General features: G+C 45.5%; 1 protein-coding gene across 1 annotated transcript in view; it reads left to right on the top strand.

Annotated features, from left to right (window-relative positions):
* Positions 1-15,694: 15,694 nt before the first annotated feature.
* The window catches only part of STAP2 (signal transducing adaptor family member 2), a 28,830-nt gene continuing 20,144 nt past the window's right edge, over positions 15,695-24,380 (top strand). The window contains exons 1-3 of the mRNA XM_053292489.1: positions 15,695-15,987; positions 22,668-22,739; positions 23,982-24,113. Of these exons, the coding sequence (XP_053148464.1) occupies positions 15,892-15,987; positions 22,668-22,739; positions 23,982-24,113 (300 nt within the window). The 5' untranslated portion in view covers positions 15,695-15,891. The remainder of the gene's footprint in view (positions 15,988-22,667; positions 22,740-23,981; positions 24,114-24,380) is intronic.

The raw sequence follows: 24,380 nt of genomic DNA, 5'->3' as shown, positions 1-24,380 counted from the left end.
CTAGAAGACGTCAAAAGCCCAACAGTCTATTATTCTATGAATTTCCTCTTAATCTCTAACCTCAGTATGCTTCCTTCTTCTGTCTTAACGAAACAGCTAATGGCATCAAAGAGGCTGGACAGCTACCTGTCAAGGATGCTGTAGCAGTTCCCTGCCCTGAGCAGGGGGTGGACTAGAAGACCTCTCAGGTGCCTTCCAACCCTATGAGTCTCTGTTTTGATGCCTTCTCTGTTGTTGCCCCCAAGTCTCTGCAGTGTGCTCCCTGATGGAATAAGAGCCTCTCCATCTCTGAAGAACTTTTAAAAAAGTGCCTAAAGACACTCTTTTTTTCACCTAAGCTTTTTAACCTGACTGTAGTTTTAAATTGTTTTGAGGTTTACATTTTTGTTTAAGAACATAAGAACAGCCCTGCTGGATCAGGCCCAAGGAAGCCCATCTAGTCCAGCATCCTGTGGCCCACCAGTGGGCCACCAGGTGCCGCTGGAAGCCTACAGGCAGGAGTTGAGGGCATGTCCTCTCTCCTGCTGTTACTCCCTTGCAACTGGTACTCAGAGGCATCCTGCCTTGAAGGCTGGAGGTGGCCTATAGACCTCCAACTAGTAGCCGTTGATAGACCTCTCCTCCATGAAGTTCTCCAAACCCCTCTTAAAGCCATCCAGGCTATTGGCTGTCACCACATCTTGTGGGAGAGAATTCCACAAGTGGATTATGCGTTGTGTGAAAAAGTACTTCCGTCTGCTGGTCTTAAATTTCCTGGCAATCAATTTCATGGGATGACCCCTGGTTCTAGTGTGATGTGAGAGGAAGAAGAATTTCTCTCTGTCCACTTTCTCGACACCATGCATGATTTTATGGACTTCTATCTTGCTTTATGTTGCTGTAAATCGCCAGAAATGGAAGTTTGGGGCGGTCTACAAATTTGATATACAAAACCAACCAACCATGCTGGATTTCTCCCTGGCTTTTCCTCTGCTCCCTGAAGCAGGAATCATACCGAATTATCATCCCTGCCCTGCATACTGGATATAAAGGGCCATGTAGACAGGAAAGGACGTTTCCTGGTGGTGGGACTGAGGAGAGGGGAGCTAATGAGACAGAGGGACTTCAACAAAAATTGGGGCAGAGGGCAAAGTGTGGGGATGGCCCTGCAGCTGAAAAGAAGAGTGTGTTTAAAAGAGTTTGTTTTCTCAAATCCTCTGAAGCTAGGGTTGTCTCACCTCTTGAAATGGCTACCCTGTGGCCACCAAATTGTCCTGCAGAGACGTATATTTGATCTAATACCTTGGAAAGCTTGCGATGTACCCATTTCTTGAGATTTAAGCTCTGCTCAAGGAACATAAGAAAAGCCTTGCCCACCCAACACCCACCTGAGCTTCCTTGAATATATATATTTTTAATTTTAGAGGAAGGCAGTGACGGGGGGGCATTTTAAAATTTTGTCTCTAGGCCCACTCCAACCTTGTTACACCCCTGCCTGCAACTTGTTTAAAAACAACAACTAAAGACCCTTTTATTTGTTGAGGCTTTTACCCCTTAGGGGCTGCTAGATCTCTCAGCTTTTCTGTTTCTGTTTGTCTTTTTAATGTTTTTTTGATTCGGTTTTTTTGCTGCTTTATGGTTTTTACTGTTTCACTGATTTTAAGGCTTTAGATCTAACCTTTATGGAATTTTATTGTATTTTAACTTTTGAAAACTGCCTTGGGATTCTTTTAATGAAAGGCGGTATAAAAATCTAACAAATAAATTATAAGAATTGAACAATCAATCAATCAATCATTTCAGAGGCATCTTATTTATTTTTATTGATTTGATTTGATTTCTATATCTTGCCTCTGGAGGTGGCCTATAGCCACCAGACTAGAAAAGTAAAGTAAAATAAAGTCGAGTCAAGTGTGCCATCAAGTCTGTGTCAACGCCTGGTGACCACAGAGTCCTGTGGTTGTCTTTTTGGTAGAATACAGGAGGGGTTTCCCATTGCCTCCTCCCACGCAGTATGAGATGATGCCTTTCAGCATCTTCCTATCTCGTTGCTGCCCGATATAGGTGTTCCCCATCGTTTGGGAAACATACCAGCAGCAGGGATTTGAACCAGCAACCTCTGGCTTGGTAGTCAAGCCATTTCCCTGCTGCACCATTAGATGACTTACACCAGACTAGTAGCCAATGCCATTGATGGACCTGTCTTCCATTAATTCATCGAAGCCCCTTTCTCCCTCAGTGGATACTAGGAGGCTGCACAGGGATATAAGCTCTGCTCAAGGCATAGCAACAGGCCAGGTCATTTTCTGGTCCAGTCAGCAGGCAACCAGGTGTCTTCCCGGCTGGGTGGCCACCTTGCTTTTGGGTGGCAAGGAGAAAACCTTGCCACCCCAAATTTGCAGGTGTTGCAGAATTTGCAGGTGGCTTAGCAGGAAACCAGCAAAGCAAAATAGGTGACCGAGAGGGCCAATTCTCCGGGGAATCCACCCTGTGCCTTGTCAAGGGAGGGACCTGCTTTCTGCTATCGCTGCCTGATCCCTGCGTGAGCTTATGGCCCTGCACGTCAAACAAAAGAGCAAATAAATTCTCTTTCAGAGCCTCTGACTGGCAATTCAGAGCCAGGTTCACCACCGACTTGCCAAGTTCCTCATTCCACAAGTGTTTTTCGGAAATGAAGCCATGCAAAGCCTGTCATCTCGGTTTGCTTTCGTCTTGCAGGTCGATGGGCCTTGGACTTTTAAATCCAACATCGGGGACCCAACTTTTTTCTGAATCGGGGCCCTGAGCGCCCCAGGGTCGAGGTTCTGGGTTTGGACAGGTCTGGGGTGGAGCCCAGTGCAAAAACCATCTGAAGTGGGCAATCAAAAAATTAACACTGGGTGTGGGAAAGAGCTGCTCAGAGCCTGAGATTCAGTGGGGTGGTAAATGGGGCTTTCGGGGTGCCGTTTGGGACCAAATGGCATTTAGCAAGAGCAGTGGAAAGTGTGGGCTGTTCTTGGTGGATCAAAGGGTGGAGCTTATTGGCAGGGGAGGAGCTAATAGGATAGAGGTGGAGCCTAATGACACCTGGTGAGAGCAATGGAAGGTGTGGCTGTGCTCGGTGGATCAAGGGGCATGGGGGAGGAGCTAATATTGGCACAGGGGAGGAGCTAATATTGGCATGGGGAGGAGCTAATATTTATTTTATTTTGACATTTATATCCTTCTCTTCCTCCAAAGAGCCCAAGTACATGGTTTACATTTATCCTCACAACAATCCTGCGAAGTAGGTTAGGCTGAGAGAAAAGTGACTGGCCCAGGGTCACCTAGTCAATTTCCTGGCTGAACGGGGATTTGAACTCAGGTCTCCCCAGTCCTAGTCCAACACTTTAACCCCTGAACCACTCTGGCTTTAATAGGGCAGAGGCAGGGCCTAATGGCACCTGGTTAGGGCAGTAGGAGGTATGGCCAAGGGGTGGGGCTTATTTGACATAGGGGAGGGGCTAATAGCAAACTTTCTCAAGCCAACAGAAAACAGCCCTGTTCCTGCACCCTTGAGTCGGAATCTAACTCGTCTCCTTTCCTGTGGAGACCTTGAGGAGGAACCTGAAATCCTTAAGCTTGAGGTCAAACCCTTAAACCTTGCACCATTTTTTTCTTGCTTCTCTGGCCAAAAAAAAAAAAAAAGAGGTGGGGGGATCATAGAATGTTTGAGCTGAAAGGGGCCTTGGAGATCATTTAGTTCAACCCCTTTATTCGGTCCAGGAAGCTGCTACAGCATCCCTGACAGATGGCTATCCAGCCCCTGTCTGAACACCTCCAGTGAAGGTTTGAAGAAGAACCTCCAGCGAAGGTTTGAAGAACCTCCAATGCATGAGGCAGGCTGTTCCACTGTCCCACAGCTCTTCCAGTGAGGAAATTCCTCCTAATGTTTAGCCTGAATCTGCTTCCCTGTAATTTCATAGAATCATAGGATGTGAGAGCAGGAAGGGACCTTGGAAGGCCTCTAGCCCAACCCTTTTCTCAGTGCAGGGATCCACACACACAAACACACACATACGGACAAGTCCAGCGGCTAAAGAGCTGTGGCTTTAACAGTAATGAAACAATATAGCATTTACCTCTCAGTCATTAAAACTTCCCTCTGCCAATTTCTGCAGTCCAGATCTCTCAGGCTGGTGTTTTTTCTGGCCTCTGGTGAACGTGCCTCCGCGTGTTAGCATAAGATTCCTTTGTGATTTCATTTTTCAGTCACTGCTTCTTTCTCCCTCAGTTGCTTGACGTGGCCTTTATTATTATACCTCAACAAATATTTGCTTGAAGATTGACAGGAAAGAGAAAGGGCAGGGCAGATCTTCTAGGGAGCAAAGCAAACCTAGGAAGCAAAGCAAACCTCTTCCCTATACCGTAGCATTTCATAGCTTTTGTGAGTATTCAGAGATCTTTGCAATATTCTAGCAACACATGAACATAGGAAGCTGCCTTTTACTGAGTCAGACCCTTGGTCCATCTAGCTCAGTATTGTCTTCACAGACTGGCAGCGGCTTCTCCAGGACTGCAGGCAGGAATCTGTCTCAGCCCAATCTTGGAGATGCTGCCAGGGAGGGAACTTGGAACCTTCTGCATGCAGGTGCTCTTCCCAAAGCAGCCCCATCCCCTAAGAGGAAGATCTTACAGTGCTCACACATGTAGTCTCCCATTCAAATGCAAACCAGGATCGACCCTGCTTAGCAAAGAGGGCAATTCATGCTTGGGACCACAAGACCAGCTCTCCTCTCAGCTCTTTATCTAGGTCCATCTAGTTAAGTAAACAAGTTCAGCCTAATTGGCTCTCTTTAAGATAACAACTCCCCGCAAAAACAACAAAGAGTCTTGTGGAATCCTGAAGATTTACCAATCTACTGGGCATAAACCTTTGCTGACTACGATACACTTCACTAGAGAAACAGTAGACCAGCCCACAAGAAATAGGTTAGCCCCTGGGTTAGCCCTTAAGATACCACAGTAGACCATTTTTTCTCTCCCCCCACCCTTTGTTATGATAACAAAGAGTCTTGTGGCACCTTAAAGATTAACCAGTTGTTTGAACATAGAAATACTGGGCCAGTTCAGATATCATCATCATCTTTGAGAGTGTGTACTCCCTGCTCTCCTGACTGAACCAACCCATTTTGCCTTGTTTGTTTGTTTGTTTTGTTGTTGTCATTTATTTATCATTTATTTATTAAAAGATGTAATATACCTCCCAATCCACAGGGCGGTCTACAAGGCAAGAACATCCAAGACTTACAAAACAAAAACAATCTCTCTATCTCTATCTCTACTGTCTACCTACCTACCTACCTACCTACCTACCTACCTACCTACCTATCTATCTATCTATCATTATGTCGTATGCCCTTTTTATGCCTTTTATGTTATTTTATGCCCTTATATGCGTTCGGATGCTTTTTAAATGTCTCCTATAGCTCTTCCACTGAGTTATGGATGCGCCTGATAAGCATGTGAAGCTGCCACCTGCTGGGTCTGACACTTGGTCCAACTAGCTCAGCATTGTCCACACTGGCTGGCAGCAGCTCTCCAAGGTTGCAGGCAGGAGTTGCTCTCAGCCCTGTCTTGGAGATGCTGCCAGGGATCGAACGGGCCTTCTGGATGCATACGGCCTCATCCCCTAAGGGGGATATCTTACAGCACTCACATATAGTCACCCAACCAAATGCAAACCAGGGCAGGCCCTGCTTAGCAAAGGGGACAATTCATGCTCACTACTACAAGACTAGCTCTCCTCCCAAAGTTAGGCGTCTCCCAAGTTCTATAAATCAAGATCTGTATCCAAAGTTCGAAGTGGACTGCCTTCAAGCTACCTTCTCCCATTTGAATCTGCCCACCCCATTACATCTTTAGAGAGGTTCTTGTGTCTGTCCTGTTGCCTTCTTAGCCCTGATTGGTGGGTTTGCCTGAACGAGCCTTCTCGGGGATAGCCCCCTATTTCTGGAACTCCCTGCCACCTGATCTTTGGGTGTCAACTTTCCTGGCGATTTCTAAACAGGACTTGAAAACATTTTCATTCCAGCAGGCCAACCAGAATGTCCTTTGAGCGGCTTCCACTGTTTGTTCTACTTTTATTGATTTTTTTTTAACCTTCCCTGCTTTTGTGATATTTTATTGCTGTGCACAATGTCTGTCCTATTTATTTTTATTGCTGTAGTGTGTGTGTGTGCGCGCGCGCGCGCGCATACACGCATGCATGCGTACCTTAAGTTGTATTGGAAAAAAACAGAATATTATTTTTAAAATAAAATAACCAACTTTGGTCAGTTCAGACATCACGACTGATCTCTGCTTCATTTCAACCATAATTAGATGTAGAATTCATGCAAGGCTCACGTGGACAGAGTTGCAGGGAGCAGGTATGTTCCCAAGAGGATGGGGTGGTAGTTTAGCCCCTGCTTTGGATGCAGAAGGTCTCAGGTTCAATCCCTGGCAGCATCTCCAGCAAAGGCTGGGAGAGACTCTTTCGTGAAACCTTGGAGAGCTGCTGCCAGTCAGAGTTGATTGTATTGAGCTAGATGGACCAAAGTTCTGACTCCTACATTCGTTCGTTCGTTCATTCATATGATATTTGCATCTCATTCTCCTCCAGATTGCTTCTGAAGCATTGGGGAAAGGCTTAGTGGAAAAGCCCCTGTTCTGGATGCAAAAATGTCCAGGTTCAAACTCTGGCAGGCAGCATATCCAGGTAGGCTGGGAAAGACACCTGCCTGCAACGTTGAAGAAGCCACTACCAGTCAGTGTAGACAATACTGACTAAAACTGCTAAAAAAAACCCTGCTAACTTGGCAAAGAGGCACCTTTTAATGTAGTGATTCTCTTTATTTAGCAGGGGGAGAGTAACCGGCCCTCTCCACCCCAGCACAAGACCTCCAGTGGCTGTTGCTGGTGTCTCTCTTATGTTTTTTTTAGACTGTGAGCTCTTTGGGGACAGGGAGCCATCTTATTTATTTTTTATTTCTCTGTGTAAACCGCCCTGAGCCATTTTTGGAAAGGTGGCATAGAAATCAAATACATCATCATCATCATCATCATCATCATCATCCCCCAGTGAGGCACTACCTTGGCGTGGTTGTGGGGCTTGTGTGCTCTGAGGAAGGTGAGAGCTATGCCAGAGGTCCAACCATACTGGATGGGTCTCACCAGAGGAGCCAGACAAATAGTGCCTCTCCCATCAACAAAATGGTGAGACGTAACTTTAATACATCTATACCGGATTGGTTGCTGCCCGGGTCAACAAGGACCGCGCCAGGTGCTGGAGTCCCTGGATATCTGGTGGCAAGTGGGCTACAGGACTCAGGATCTTCAGCTGAGCAACCAGGGCTGGAGACTGCAAGGTTACTGGAAGAACATCGCTTAACCAGAAAAAATATACGAAAAACAATAACAAGGAAATAATGATTTGCTATTACAAGTCTAGTCCAACTAGAAGAGGTTAATCAACAACAAACAGCAAGTGCTGCCTTTGTAAAGAAGCAGATGAAACCGTGGACCACCTAATCAGCTGTTGTAAAAAGATCGCACAGACCGACTACAAACAAAGGCATGACAAGGTAGCAGGGATGATACACTGGAACATCTGCAAAAAATACAAGCTACCTGTAGCCAAAAATTGGTGGGACCATAAAATTGAAAAATTTGTAGAAAATGAAGATGCAAAAATATTATGGGACTTCCGACTACAAACAGACAAACATCTGCCACACAATACACCAGATATCACTGTAGTCGAGAAGAAAGAAAAACAAGTCAAAATAATCGACATAGCAATACCAGGGGATAGCAGAATAGAAGAAAAAGAAATAGAAAAAAAATCACGAAGTACAAAGATCTACAAATTGAAATTGAAAGGCTGTGGCAGAAGAAGACCAAAATAACCCCAGTAGTCATTGGCGCCCTAAGTGCAATTCCAAAACACCTTGAAGAGCACCTCAACATCATAGGGGCCACAGAAATCACCAACTACAAAAAACAACTTTACTATATTTTGTAGCGATATCTATAATAATAACAACAATACTGATAATAAAATCCAGCCATCCCAGGTCCTTGGGAAGGACTCGATGTCTGGACAAAACAAACCAGTCAATAACACCTGTCTGACTATGCAAACAAGAAATAATAATAATTATAGATGGACCAAGGATCTGACTCAGTATATGGCAGCTTCCTATGTTCCTAAAGCTTGGAGAAATCCTGCAGAGCCAAGATTTAACTGCATTTCCTTGTGACCTCTGAGCGTGTGTTTCCAGTAATGATTGACACAAGTTGGGTGATTACGCACATTTTCCTGGCTTTGCTAAGTGAATAACACAGGTAGGCTGCAGTCCTCAGCACCACCGTTACCTGAGCGTCAGCTCCATTGAACACCGTGGGGCCCTTTTGCAGAAACAGGCATAGGACTGCTCTGGTAATGGGACAGGGACCCATCATCTCTATCTGAGTCTAAGTGGAGGGACTCAGTGGCAGTACCAAAAGATTCTGGAATTCAAGAACTCCTTCAATTCAAGAGGTCCTTTCATGTGGCAAGGTGAGGAAGATGAGGCTGAGAGATGGTGATCGGTCCAAGATTACCCAGGAAGCATTGTGGCTGAGTAGAGATTTGAACTCGGGTCTCACTTGTCAAAGTCCAGCACACTAACCATTATATTGCAGAGCCTCTCCATTCACTCACGGTACTGGTCTGACATTTTCCCCTTCCTAAAACTAGGGCTGAGTCGGACCCCATTCAGAGGTGGTAAAATTGGAGGGCAGAATGAAGCTTTGCTTATGGAGGGGGGGGCACTTCTCCCTGTGGGCATCATGTTTCCCAGAATGCTCCCTGAGAATAGCACCAGGCCATGATGTGCCATTCCAGGGGAAAGATGAGTGTCACCAGCCAGTGTCTAGTGGGATGAACCTGCCATTAAAAGGGAGGGGGGAAGGAGGTGAAGAAGATTTAAAGGTAAAGTGTGCCATCAAGTCGATTTCGACTCCTGGTGCCCACAGAACCCTGTGGTTTTCTTTGGTAGAATACAGGAGGGGTTGACCATTGCCTCCTCCCACGCAGTGTGAGATGATGACTTTCAGATTCTTCCTATATTGCTGCTGCCTGATATAGTACCAGCGGGGATTCAAACCAGCAGCCTTCTGCTTGTTAGTCAAACATTTCCCTGCTGCGTCATTAGGTGATTTACTCCTCCAAAAATGCAAACTAAACTTCCTGTTTAGTGAACTTGTTCTGTTCTGCGGCAGAGAACTTTCTGTTCAGCCCTAGCGAGCTTTTTCTTTGGCAGAGAGAAGTCCATTGAATCCTTGTAAATCCTTTGTAAAGACATGGTACAGGTGCATAAAATTGTGCATGGAGTAGAGAGAGTGGACAGAGAGAAACGTTTCTCCCTCTCCCACAACACTAGAACCCGGGGTCATCCCCTGAAACTGAAGGTTGGGAAATTTAGGACTGACAAAAGCCAGTACTTTTTTATACACTGCATAATTAACCTATGGAATTGTCTGCCATGGCATGTGGTGATGGCCACTAGCTTGGATGGCTTTAAAGGGGGCTTAGACAAAGTCATGGAGGACAGGTGTATCAATGGCTACTAGTCTGATGGCTGTGGGCCACCTCCAGCCTCAGAGACAGGATGCCTCTAAATACCAGTTGCAGGGAGCAACAGCAGGAGAGAGGGCATGCACACACCTCTTTCCTGTGGGCTCCCAAGAGGCATTTGGTGGGCGACTGTGTGAAACAGGATACTGGACTAAATAGGCCTTGAGGCTGACCCACCAGGCTGTTCTTACATTTTTATGATAGCTGCTTTGTGACTTTTAGAGGAGGTTCTTTCCTAGAATTTGTAATTTTGCAACCCAGGGCAGCCCTTTCATGAGGCAAGGCGAGGAGAGGTGATTGCCTCAGGTGGCGGGTTTGGGGGGCATCAGCAGGGTGGTGAGAGATGCCCCCCTCACCATCACCATCAGAGTGTCTCTTCCGAACCAACCTGACTCTGGCAAGCTTTCCAAGGAGCGCCTCTCTTCACCCGCCTTGCAAAGCTTGCAGGAAGCCCAAGGAGAGAAGAGGAGGCGCTGGGAACCTTCCCAACTCTGCCCGCTCGCTGCACCACTTTCAAAACGTGCAAAGGTTGGGTTTGGAAGGGAGCTGCTGCGTTACCAAGGTAGCCTGTTTGGGTTCTCCCAGGAGCACCCCCACACCTGATTGGGCACGACGGGCTTGTAGTCTCCATTTTGCCTCTCTGAACTCACGGGATGGTAGGCTCACCATTTTGCTTACCTGAGCCAATTCACGCTGGGTATGTCACCTGGCAGATAGCAAAGGGACAGGTAACTCTAGGTCAAGGATGATTCCGACTGCAGGAGGACGATTCCTTTGTTTGCCTCCCTGGTTGCTGCCCAGGTGAGGGAGCTAAAGTAGACCTGACTTAATTAAGTGCAGTTCTTCCACCAAGAATGGCGAAATACTCCGCTCTAAGTTGGAAGGGAAGGGACAGCTAAGAGGTAACAGGCTCATCTCTTCCTAACAAGAATGTTAATGGGTGACCCGAGGCTCGGGAGGGACACTAAAACATTCCAGCACCTATCAAGGTCCCCTTGACTGCACGAGATAAGCTCTGATGCGCCCACTTCCTCCATCCTGAACAGGCTGCCTCAAGCATATTCACCTCATTGTGCTTCGAGAGCACACCCAGCAAAGTTTGAACCAGACACAACGTATTCTTTTCTCTGTCACGGATATCACCCCTGTCATCGGAAAGGTGTGGTCAGCATTTGGCTCCCAGGGCAACATGTGGCCTATTTCTGTGTTTGAGACCACCAAGCAGTGTTGATTCACCCATTGCAACTTGGTGTGTTTGGGCATTAGCTACACCACTTTGCTGTGCTTGGACTTGCATGCTCATCCCACGTTTTGCCCCCAGCTTGGTCCTTTCCCCAAGCCTGATCTGTGTCAAACCTGGGATCAGACCTCCCTTGGACTTTCCCTGACCCACGAGGGTTACCCAGATCCTCGCTCCTGCCTCCTTGCCTGTCCCGGAGGAAAGAGGTCCCTTGACCATGGTTGAGCCACAAGTATCCATACACACCACCGGAAGGAAGTGAGGTATCCTAATCCTGACTCTGAAATCTCTACTCCGCTCTCTTCCTGCTCCCCTTCAAAGTCTAAAGCTGTTCTCTAAGGCCGTTTCTCTGGTCAGCCTTGAGTGGATTTAATTCGGGCCTCAATGCCTCTTTGTGAGCTTCAATTTAGTCCTACTGATTGATCAGCCTTGTTAGTTTTGCTAGTTAATACTGTGTTGCTTATTAATAAATATTTCTCTCCTGTATCCCTAAGACCTCAAATAAACCTGATTCTATTTGAACCAACTTCCTGTCAGTTATTTCTAAGACCAAAGCTTTGCACAAATTTCTTCTGAAATGCACTGATCACGTTAAGATCCGCTAGTTCTCCACACAAGCCCCAAAGTCAGACAGGGTGATCTGCCAACATCCCAGAGCAGTAGGCATTTGACAGCCACACCACAGATGCTTCAGTGCTTCCGCAGCTCCTGCAATTGATTGTGGTTGCGCAAAGTTTAAATCTACGAGATAAGGGTAATGACAGTTTACAACAGCAGTAATGATCAATGATAAAGCAGGTTCCTAGAGACTCCAGAGGCATGCATCAGGAAAAAAAGTCTCTGCAGCCCAGGTAGACGCCCCCTTAACCTGGTGCACTGTGATAGGCTGTTGCCACTATCATGGTGTAATCGTGTGAATAAACCAGCGGAGCAGCACCATTGGATTGCTCGGCCCATAAGAACTGCGAGGTGCAGGGGAGAGGATTCATTTGGCACTTAGAAACATTGAGCTGAAGACCTGAAAAGGGGCTTATCACCTGATTTGTAAGTGGTTCCCCCCCCATCATAATAATGATTAAGCTGCTGCCAACAGAGTCAGACCATTGGTCTGTCTAGCTCAGTACTGTCTGCACTGACTGGCAGCAGCTCTTCAGGATTTCAGGCTCGGGGATTTCCCAGCCCTACCTGGAGCTGCCTGGAATGGAGCTTCGGAACAGTAGCAGATGCTCTTCCACTGAGCTTTTATTCTTCCTCATAATTTACGCATCTACTAATTTAGATCTTTCATCCATCTAAATATTGTCTGCATTGATGGGCAGCAACTCTTCGGGGCTTCAGAGAAGGCTTCTTTCTCGTCCCGACCTAGAGATGCTGTCAGGAATTGAACCTGGAAACATTTTCAGCCAAAGCAGGTGCTCTCTACATAGGAACATAGGAAGCTGCCATATACTGAGTCAGACTATTGGTCCATCTAGCTCAGTATTATCCACACAGACTGGCAGCAGCTTCTCCAAGGTTGCAGGCAGGAATCTCTCTCAGCCCTCTCTTGGAGATGCTGCCAGGGAGGGAACTTGGAACCTTCTGCTGTTCCCAGAGCGGCTTCATCCCCTGAGGGGAATATCTTGCAGTGCTCACACTTCTAGTCTCCCATTCATATGCAACCAGGGTGGACCCTGCTTAGCTAAGGGGACAAGTCATGCTTGCTACCACAAGGCCAGCTCTCCTCTCCGCCACTAAGCTACAGCCCTTCAGTTTATGCTGCCTTCTACGGAGTCAGACCCTTGGTCTGTCGAGCTCAGCTTTGTCAACTCTGACTGGCAGCAGCTCTCTAGAGTTTCAGGTGAAGGTTTTCCCCAGTCCTTCTGGAAGTGTCAGGGATTGAACTTTGGACCTTCTGCATGCAAAAAAGATGAATTGCCTTTGATCTGTGGCCTCTCTCCAGATAACAACTAAGCATGTTTGCGCTTTGCATGTTTTGATAGAATAGGTATGTTCTTTTTGGCTGCAATGATCCATTTGCTTCTGCATTTATTATTTTAATGATGATTAATTGGACTGAACCCATTTCAAGAGTTAAGTCAACCTTTTCCCTGACAATCATTGCCTCTTGTTTTGGGTTGTTTCCATTTTTTGAAAAGTACCTGTTGGGGGTCTACCCAAACCACTTTGCCATACATTAGATAAGGAGTTGCTCACAACAGCCCTTTGAGGTAGGGCTGTAAAAATGGGGCTGAAGCCAAATTAAAAGTGTTTGGCCTAAGACAGAGATTCTCAAACTTGGGTCCCCAGATATTGCTGGACTACAACTCCTATCATCCCCAGCAGCAGTGGCCAAAGAGGATGATGGGAGTTGTAGTCTGAAAACATCTGGGGATCCATGTTTGAGAATCCCTAGCCTAAGGCACCCCATGAATCTGGGGTGAGATTTGAACTTGAGCCTTCCTGGGTTAGAGTTCAGTGAGCCTCTTAGGACAGTATTCCTTCAGTCCTGCTTTGCACAGTTTAATTTAATTTAATTTAATTTAATTTAATTTAATTTAATTTATTCAATTTCTATACCGCCCTTCCTATACCACCCTGTGTAAACCGCTTAGGGCGGTTTACATGAGAAATAATAAATAAATAAGATGGCTCCCTGTCCCCAAAGGGCTCACAATCTAAAAAAGAAACATAAGATAAGACACAAACAACAGCCACTGGAGGTACTGTGCTGGGGGTGGATAGGGCCAGTTACTCTCCCCCTGCGAAATAAAAGAGAATCGCCACGTTAAAAGGTGCCTCTTTGCCCAGTTAGCAGGAGTTAGTTTTTCCTTTCTCCTCATGCTTATCTGATAATCTGAGCTCTCGTCCATGAAAGCTACAATGAATTTGCCTGCCCCTCAGGTGCTGCAAACCTCTTTATTGTTCTGACAGACAAAAACGCCCTTCTGAGTGGAGGCCAACTAGGGTTGCCAGCTTACCAGCAAAATAACGCCCTTGCCCGTTCCTCTGCCCTTAACAGGTATTCAGAAATCAGCTGTCGTGGAGCTAAAGATGATCCCTTTAACAACAATCAATCACTTTAAAAATCAAAAAAGGAATGGCAAACAAAATGTGGCCACCGTCCCCATGTCAACATGGCTCATATGTTCTGCCTTCCACAGCTTTCTCTGGTTCCCTAAACATTAATAATTGGTTAATTTTTCCAAAGGTAGGGTCGCGAGGGTCTGAGTGAGCCTGCCTGGAAAACCCAGCCTCTTAATCCCAGATTGCTGGTGAGTGGTTGCTGTTTTTCAGTAATCTAGCAAAATGCACTCAGTACATGCTCAGAGGCTGCCTCATGAATAGGGGATGGAGCACAGAAAAGAGGCATTGCAGATGCATTTATGAATAATGTATTATTAATTATTAATAAATGCCAAACTTTCTCACCTAATGTATAGCCTTCTGTATGCCTGAGGAAGGGTGCTAAATATCACCCCCTCTTGGATGCACCATTCCCCCATTCTTTTACTTGTTTCCCCCCCGACAAAAAAAGAGCTAGAAATGTTCCAATCCGTATGGATGCATAACTGGAGCACTTGTGGGGAAGAGGGAGATACCAGCAGATTCAGAGTAACCTGCAAATACGTAGGTCTCACAAAAATCTGAATAAAATGTCACTGGGACAGAATGTTCATGGGCTCAGAGTACAGTTAACAGACAAGAAGGGGGGGCTAATTGAACTCAATGGCAGGAGCAAGGGGAACTGAGGGCTTGAACAAAAAGAGGGAGACATTTCTCAGCCTGAAGAATACTCCTTCAAGACAGACACAAACTCTTCAGCTTCTGAGGGGGAAAGGTGTCTAGAACTCTAGTTTTCTGATGAGCCACTTCACAGCATTGTGTTTCTGAGGAGTAAAGGGTTTGACACATTTAAGGTCTTGGTGGAGGCGGGGTTAACTTCCCCCCCTCCCCAGATAACATTTTAAAAACTGTATGCATGCGAACTCTCCTGAGGAATGGAGGGGGGAGTTCGTTTGTTTAGTTGCACACTGGATATTTTCACCTGCTGATAATTTTATGTGTGCATGCGCACACAACTGACAACCCAGCTTTTCGCCCAAGCTTTTTCAACTTCCTAAATTTTTAGGTTTTAATTTCTGTTTTATTTTTAAATTGTTGAATTGTTTTTAGTTTTTGTATATGTTTTTAACTTGTTTTATGCTATTGTTAACTGCCCATAGATGAAAGTTTGGTGCGGCGTACAAATTTTCATAAATAAATAAATAATTTTTTAAATAAATAAATAAATAAATAAAAACATTCACCATTATTTTTCACAACAGGGATATACTGCAACATTTTGTTGTGGGTCCATATTTTTTGTTTTTAAGAAGGAAGGTAACTTGTTTTTAACTTGTTTAATTGGGTTAATTTTATTAGTCTGAGTTTATATTGTAACTGTTTTATAAATGTTGTGAGCCGCCCCGAGCAGTAATGTACTGGAGGGGCAGGGTATAAATGTTTTTAATAAATGAATGAATGAATAAATAAATAAATAAAGTAGGGGGCATTTTACTGTCGTACGGGTACCCCAGTAATCTGATGTCTGAGGCGATTGCTTCACCTTGCCTCACAGAAGGGCCGCCTGTGTGTGGAAATGGGCTGTGATCACTCACTGATGAACAAAGTGCACTCTGTGCATGGTCTGAAGCCCTCTCCTCCCTCTTTCTTTCTTTCTTTCTTTCTTTCTTTCTTTCTTTCATAACTTGCCTGTTTGATGGCTCAATCAATGCATTTTTTTGCCCAAGCCCTGGCAGGAAAAGGCGTGGTGTTGTCTATTCTGTCCTGTCAAGAGGAGATTACAATTTTGCCGACCTTCAGCAGATCCACTTTGTTCAAAGTCCAGCAGCCCATTTGTGCCAGCAAAGGGGAGGGCCATGGGGAATTTTGGGTATAAAGGGGGAAAACACACCACCTGATAGAGGTAAACAATCAGGTTGCATTTACTGCATTTTGCTTCCTGGTCGAGGACTCTGGACTTACAGCCACAGCGTCTCTGCTGCCAGAAACTCTCAGGAAAGAGAAAGAGATGGCAGCCGCACTCATCCGGAGCAGCAAGTCGAAATCCAGCTTGCCCCCCCACTATTTTGAGGGGTTCCTGGAGAAAAAGATGGCCTGGGAAAAGGTATGTGCTTTAAGGGTTGCCAACTCTTCCAAAACTAATGACTTAGCCTGATCCTGTGCTTTGAACAGAGGCGTGCAGTGCAGAAACTTGACGGTGAAACTTTGTTGTGGGTGTGGAGATTAGTGAGATCACCTGCTTCTTGCTGCAGATGAAACCGTGGTTAAAGGGACAAGTATAGACTTTGGTTTAAAAGTTGGCAACCCCATCTGCCTTCAGTGGCTCTTTATGGAAAATGAGATCTGTTGAGATTAATCCGCTCCTTTTGCTCTGGAAACCTGTCCCTCTTATTGAGGATTGGTGGGTGGACTGTGCTGATTTGGTTTTTAAGGAGAAAGCACTTTGCACATTCTCAGAGTTACATGATTACTACATCACATATCTTGCGGGGGAGGGGAGGGGTGTATTCTCATCATTGGTAGGCCCTGATTGAGATTAAATTCTGGATCTCTTGCCTGACAAATCTCATTTCTTCTGAATTATGGCTTTGTGGGTTGGCAGAAAGACAAGTGCCTTTTGCTTGCCTTTTGCTGCCGTCTGACCAGGAAATTGCAAGCAAGCTGGTCTGCCCTTGTGACTTTAACAGCAGGTTGATATGCAGAAATGGGCAGTTGAATCTTTTCTCATTTTAAGTATCTCCTGCATATAGGAACATAGGAAGCTGTGTTATGTTCATCATTTATTTATTTTACGTTTAAATCTCGCTCTTCCTCCAAGGAGCCTATGTGAATCTATGGTGCTGCCACATTTGGAGTACTGTGTGCAGTTTTGGTTGCCATATCTTAAGAAGGACATTGTAGAACTGGGAACGGTGCAGAAGAAGGGCGACCCAGATGATCAGGGGCCTGGAGCACCTTCCTTATGGGGCTAGGCTACAACACCGGGGGCTTTTTACCTTGGAAGAGAGGCGACTAAGGGGAGACATGATCAAAGTGTATAAAAATTATGCATGGAGTGGAGATGGTGGATAGAGAGAAATTTCCCCCCCTCTCTCACAACACTACAACCAGGGGTCATCCCATTAAAATGAAGGCCAGGAAATTTAGGATCAACAAAAGGAAGTACTCTTTTGCCAGCACATAATTAATTTATGGAATTCTTTGTCATGAGATGTGGTGATGGTCACCAGCTTGGATGGCTTTAAAAGAGGCTTGGACAAATTCATGGAGGACAGAGCTATCAATGGCTACTAGTCTACTAGCTATGGGCCACCTCCAGCCTCAGAGGCAAGAGGCCTCTGAATACCATTTTCAGGGCAGCAACAGCATGAAGGAGGGCATGCCCTCATCCACCTCTTGCCTGTGGGCTCCCCAGAGGCATCTGGTGGGCCACTTTGTGAAACAGGATGCTGGACTAGATAGGCTTCCTTGGTTGTGATCCAGCAGGGCTGTTCTTATATCCTTATGATCTCATAAGCCATCTTCCCTTCAGAAAGCAGGCTAAAATGAAAGCCTGTTTCTAGTCCTCATGATGCTGCAGGAAAAAAGCAAGAAGAAGGGTTTGTTTTTAAAGGTGCTGCTAGTTTTACTTCCCAAGATGAGAGATAATGGGGTTCAGACTGTGAGGAAGCTCTTCTCTGTAAACCCAAATAGGTTGCATTTTTTCAGTGTTCTCTCCCCATCCACCACCACCACCCCCGAACATTTTATTTGATACTTTTCAACACAAAACATCTGAAAACAGATAATACAATTATCCACATCAACATGGTAAAAAAACCCTTCCCTTTTTAAAAGAAATACCGCAATAAAATAAAAATACCACTCTGGCAGATTCCAGATGGTGCCGCTTGGAGACTGTTGTTCCGCTACGTGAGAACTTAAGTGTGAAGTTCCACAAGGCTCCATACTGTCTCCAATGCTCTTTAAAATCTACATGAAACCTCTGGGAGAGATCGTCAGGAGGTTTGGTGCTGGGTGTTATCAATATGCTGAAGACACCCAGATCTACTTCTCCATGCTGACCTCATCAGGAAATGGCATCTTCCCTAAATGTCTGCCTGGAGGCAGTAATGGGCTGGATGAGGGATAACAAACAGAAGGTGAATCGACATAAGACGGAGGTACTGATTGGGGGTGTTCAGGACCCGAGAGCTGGTTTAGATCTGCCTGTTCTGGATGGGGTTACACTCCCCCTGAAAGATCAGGTACGTAGCTTGGGAGTGCTCCTGGAACCAAAGTTCTCCCTGGTTTCTCAGGCTGAGGTGGTGGCCAGGAGTGCTTTTTATCAGCTTCAGCTGATGCGACAGCTATGTCCGTTGCTAAAGGTGAATGACCTTAAAACAGTGGTACATATGCTGGTAACCTCCAGGCTTGACTACTGTAGTGCGCTCTATGTGGGGCTGCCTTTGTATGTAGTCGGGAAACTACAATTGGTACAGAATGCAGCAGCCAGATTGGTCTCTGAGACAACACAAAGGGACCACATAACACTGGTTTTAAACGAACTCTACTGGCTGCCGATATGTTTCCGGGTGAAACACAAAGTGCTGGTTCTTTCTTGTCTATAAGTGCACTGAGGCTTTTAACCGAGAGAATAATGTATCTTGACGACAACATCGACGATGAATATTTATATACTGTTCTTCAACCAAAGTTCTCAAAGTGCTTTACATAGAAAAACAAAGAATAAAAATATAAGATGGTCTCCTGGCTGTCCCCAAAGGGCTCACAATCTAAAAAAGTAAGTCACAATCTCGAGTTACCAATTCCCTTCCTCTCCCAAAGCAGTCCCTTCCTTTGGGAAGGCAGGGCTGCTGCTAGATATTTTGAGGCCTTCTGCAAAATGAGATTGGAGGGCTCGTATGTTCAGTCAGTCCCCATAATTTCCCGAGAATTTAAAATTGGGATTAGGAACATAAGAACATAAGAACAGCCCTGCTGGATCAGGCCCAAGGGCCATCTAGTCCAGCATCCTGTTTCACACAGTGGCCCACCAGATGCTGCTGGAAGCCACAGGCAGGAGTTGAGGGCATTTCCTCTCTCCTGCTGTGACTCCCCTGCAACTGGTACTCAGAAGCATCCTGCCTTTGAGGCTGTAGCCCTGTAGCCCTTCGACTAGTAGCCTATGATAGACCTCTCCTCCATGAAGTGATCCAACCCCCCCTTCAAGCCATCCAGGTTGTTAGCTGTCACCACATCTTGTGGCAGAGAATTCCACAAGTGGATCATGCTTTGTGTGAAAAAGTACTTCCATTTGTTGGTCCTAGATTTCCTGGCAATCAGTTTCATGGGATGACCCCTGGTTCTAGTGTGATGTGAGAGGGAGGAGAATTTATCTATATTTACTTTCTCCACACCATGCATGATTTTATACACCTCTATCATGGCTCCCCGCAGTCATCTTTTTTCCAAACTAAATAGCCCCAGGAGTTGTAGGCTTACCTCATAAGGAAGGTGCTCTAAGCCCTTGATCAACTTGGTTGCCCTCTTCTGCACCTTTTCCAGTTCTACAGTGTCCTTTTTTAGATATGGTGACCAGAATTGTACGCAGTACTTCAGGTGTGGCCGTACCATCGTTTTGTATAAGGGCATTATAATATTAGCAGTTTTTTAAAATTTTCAATCCCCTTCCTAATGATCCCTAGAATATAATTGGCCGTTTTCACAGCAGCCGCACGAGTCGACACTTTCAACAAGCTGTCCACCACGACCCCAAGATCCCTCTTCTGGTCAGTCACCAACAGCTCAGACCCCATCAGTGTATACTTGAAGTTGGGGTTTTTCGTCCCAATGTGCATCCCTTTACACTTTACATTTGCCAACATTGAAGCACATTTGCCATTTTGTCGCCCACTCCCCCAGTTTGGAGAGATCCTTTTGGAGCTCCTCACTAGTCGTTTTGGATTTCACTACCCAAAAGAGTTTGGTATCATCTGCAAAAAGCACTGGTCCCAGTACCAATCCCTGAGGGACCCCACTTTTTACTTCTCTCCATTGTGAAAACTCTCCATTTATACCTACCCTCTGTTTCCTGTTAAACCAGTTAGCAATCCACACATTTATTTATTTATTTTATTTTTTACTTATCACATTTTTACACTGTCCAAAATTTACATCTCTGGGAGGTTTACAACAAGATTAAAAAGTAAAACATTAATTAAAAACAAAAACAAAAAATTTAAAAGCAAGAAATTTAAAACACAATTTAAAAATTTTAAAACAGTATTCTAAAAACAACATTAAAACAATCAAAACAATATCAGTCAAAAGTCTGGGTGAAGAAATGCATCTTTAGAGACTTTTAAAAATATGTCAGAGATGGGGAGGCTCTAATTTCACTAGGGAGCGCATTCCAAAGCCTCGGGGCAGCAACGGAGAAGGCCCGTCCCTGAGTAGCCACCAGACGAGCTGGTGGCAAATGCAGACGTGTGGGACCCTTTATTTACTCTAAGTCCTCTAGCACTGCACGGCCCAACAACAAGGTCGCCCCAGGAAAACGGACACAGACACCAGCTGGTTTTAGTCAATCAATGATTCATGTTTATTATAGTCAGTTAAACAGCAAGCTAGCTCCTAATTCACACACACACACACACACACACCAGCCCCACTCCAAAGATGATCAGTCTTTGAAAGGGGTGTTGGAAGAAGCGTGGAGGCCTCACTCTGGGTGGTGATGCTTCTCAGGGATCTTCTGGTTTCCTGCCTGACTTACAAAGGGATGTTTCCACTCCGGCTAGTACATCTGCAGTCCACTTCCATTTCCGTGATCACAAGATGTACTCATCTTATCTTTTTGTTCTATTCCCAGTTCTTTCTCCTTTACAGTGTCTTTGGCAGTTCTCCCCAGTTTTCACCGATTCTTCAGGCCTTTGGCATCTTTCCCAACATTGTTTGTGTTCGAGAGAGAGTGGGGCTGGGGCACACTTGATGTTGCTCACTCATGCATTCCTCCATACATACTGTTTGTAAGCACTACCTAAGTTTCTTAATTTGTCAAGATCACATGGCTCATAGGGTTACAGAAATGAGCTATTACAAATCAGTATATTGTTTCTTATCTCTAGATCATTATAAGCTTGCAATTCAGCCAAGTATTTCACTGTTATAAATTAATATATTGTTTCTTATTTCTGGATCTTTATAAACTTGCGAGTTAGCCAAGTACTTTATGCATCACTCCTATCACAAAGCTAGCATAATTCTACAGACGGACCTCTCCTGATGATCTCAATGGGCGGTGGGGTTCATAACGAAGAAGACGTTCTCTTAAATACCCAGGGCCCAAGCTGTTTAGGGCTTTATAGGTTATGACCAACACCTTGTATTTTGCCCAGAAACATATCGGCAGCCAGTGTAACTCCTTCAATGCGGGAGTAATATGGTCTCTCCTAGATGACCCAGAGACCAGCCTGGCTGCCGCATTCTGGACCAACTGGTCAAACAAAGCAAGGGGACATGTACTTGTCCCCTTGGTTTGTTTGCATTTCCAGGGGGTTTCCTTGGTTTGTTTGCATTTCCAGTGGGTGCCAGGTGAGATCTGAGGGATAATACACTAAAGGCACCATAAGAAAATTGAAATGGTTTCAATACTCCTTCAGTTAACTTAATTTACACACCAATTAAAATTAGCCAGATGAACACTACATTTATTTATTTAAATACCTTATACCATTTTTCAGTTCACACAAATCCACACCAAGAGGTTTACAACCATCCATAAAGTAAAATTTAAGCCATCAAAGCCAAATTTTGTGCCAGCCCCTCAAACTGGCTGTTGAATTTTGCAGTCAGTGAGGTGCTCCGCATATGGATGATGCATAGCCCTGCAGGGTAGGCCATCTGTTAGGGATGCGGTGGCAGATTCCTGGGCAGAGCAGAGGGTTGGACTAGAGGATCTCCAAGGTCCTAAATCTCTAAATCTGTATGTTTCTATGATGCTACTAATTGTGTGTGTGTCACTACTAAAACTGATTTTTAAAATGCACACACAAATGTTTATCTTCTAAAAACAAGCTCTTATTTATTTATTTAATACATTTCTGTGTTGCCCCAAACTCAAGTTCTCTGGGCAGTTTACAAAACCTCCCAGACCCCCTCTTGTTCTTCAAATGTTGGTATATTGCAGTTTTGCAAATCAACTTCTTTGCAAATCAGTTTTCTAAATCAACCATGTGCAATGGCTGTCTTCAGAGTTCCTTTCTGGGCTCCCCCTCTGTCAGGGGTAGGGTGAAGCAGAGGCCCTCTAGGTGGTGGCCCCTTCTTGGTTCATCTATGGCGGGGCCCTCTGGTGGTGCACCCTGGTAGTGCTCCTCTGATGTCTCCAGCACTCCAGATTGTTTTATTTTCCCGGCGTTTTAAGCAGCGACAGAAACTTTAAAATTAATTTTTTTAAAATAAAAAAATACTGCTGCAATGCAATCTTCTGCATCATTTTATTTGATGCATTATGGTTTTGTGCTTTTTCCTGTCTTGAGAATATTTATTGAAGGTTAGCTTAGAAAGGTATTAAATACACGAAATAAATAAATAAATAAATAAATAAATAAATAAATAAATAAATAAGGCTTTAAAAAACATATTAAGGGGGATGTGTCCGTACAACAGGTGAGACAGTTTAACTCCAAGCCCCACTGAGGCTGAGACCAGGCATGGATGAGACCAGACCCCAGATTCTGGGTCTAGTGCCCAGATCGGCAAAGAAACGCCTACTTCTGCTAACTATTCTCTCTTCTCCCCCAGGATTACAAGAAATACTGGGCAGGCCTCCGAGGACTCACTCTTTATTTCTACAATACGACTAGAGATAACCAGGTAAGGCAATGCGGCCTAGTGGGTATATATTGAGGGTACTCACCCCAAATGTTGATGTGGGCCAGAATTAAGCTTGGCTGGAAAATAAGTGGGCTGGTGAAAGAGAAGACAAATAGAATCGAATGACCATGTGGATAGTAAGTACAGTACAGCACAGAAGACCGAACACAAGTGATTTATGCCACTTTGCCAGGGCGACAAGGACTGGAAATGGGGCAGGAGCTTCTGCGGCATCCCCCCCAAGGGGGCGGCATCCCCCCAAGGAAAAATGGAGAGCGCCCTCCCCCCCCCCGCTTGTTTCTCTGACAGGCATCTCTCTTGCAGAGCTGAGTTCTGTGAGTGGCGGGGGGAGCTCTTTCTTGTCTCCCCAGCCCTAGTAACTTCTCACTCCAGAGAGGGGAAAGCTAACCCCACCTCCCCCACCATTCTATTTCAGAAATCTAATGTGTGGGACCCAGCCCTCCAACCCCTAAATGCACTTTGCCCCTTCTGTGCCCCACCCAGTGCTTTTTCCGGTGCCCCCATGGCATGGGACAAGACAACTCAAGTATTTGAATAGAGGCAAAGGAGTGGCTCTAGGACAGGGCTGCATAACTTGGCTGTTGCTGGACTACAACTCCCATCATCCCCAGCCACAGTGACCAGTAGACTGGGATGATGGGAGTTGTAGTCCAACATCTGCAGGAGTGCCCCGGTTGTGTAGCCCTGCTCTATGGGGTCATGGAAAGTTGCACAAAATGCCTTTTGGGGGCGATTGCGTGTGGCCCCCGGACCGTATGATGTCCCCCCCCCACTGGTATATATATTTGGAAAATGGAACCCATATCCAGAACTGCGCTCCTGCAGAGCTGAGCACTGAAGCTGAGACTGTGGATCAGGGCTGCTCAACTTCGGCCCTCCTGCAGATGTTGGCCTACAACTCCCATAATCCCTGGCTATTAGCCACTGTGGCTGGGGATTATGGGAGTTGTAGTTCAAAATCACCTGGAGGGCCTAAGCTGAGCAGGCCTGCTTGTAGAGGCTTGCCCAAGGTCATTTGGAACATCAGTGGCAGAGAAAAGTGAAATTTGAACCAGGGTCTTTAATAGGAGAAAATTTCGTAGGGGGTGGAGGAGAGGCAACTGTACAGTCAGCAAGGAAGGGTATACTAATGGAGAGAAAGTTGTCGGCAGAGATGTCGGGAACTTGAAACATAAGGACTAGAAACTTGCAGGCAGACCCTAACCTCCTCCTTCTCCCCAGTATGTCGAGAAAGTGGAGCTGGCTGACTTTGTGTCCCTCACTGATGACAACCCCCTGAGTACCATGGCTACATGGTCCACAGAAGGGACTGGCATGAACCTGAAGATGAGGCATCAAGAAGTGAAATTAAGGGTAATCCTTCCTCCCTGCGAGTTTTTCCAACAGAAACTGGATGGCCACCTGTCAGGGATGCTAGAGCAGATTCTTGGACTGGGTTGGATTAGAAGACCTCAAAGGACCCTTCCAATGCTACAATTATATGATACATACAAAGAAGCAGATTCAGGCTAGAAATTAGAGTGTCAGAGCTGTTGGGCAGTGGAACAGTCTGCTTCATGAAGTGGTGGGCTCTGCTTCACTTTCTAGCAGAGGGTTGGGATGTGCATGAATCAAATTTTC

Source organism: Hemicordylus capensis, chromosome 2 (genome assembly GCF_027244095.1).
Source record: "Hemicordylus capensis ecotype Gifberg chromosome 2, rHemCap1.1.pri, whole genome shotgun sequence".
Taxonomy (NCBI): Eukaryota; Metazoa; Chordata; class Lepidosauria; order Squamata; family Cordylidae; genus Hemicordylus; species Hemicordylus capensis.
This window is presented reverse-complemented; position numbering and strand designations above follow the sequence as displayed.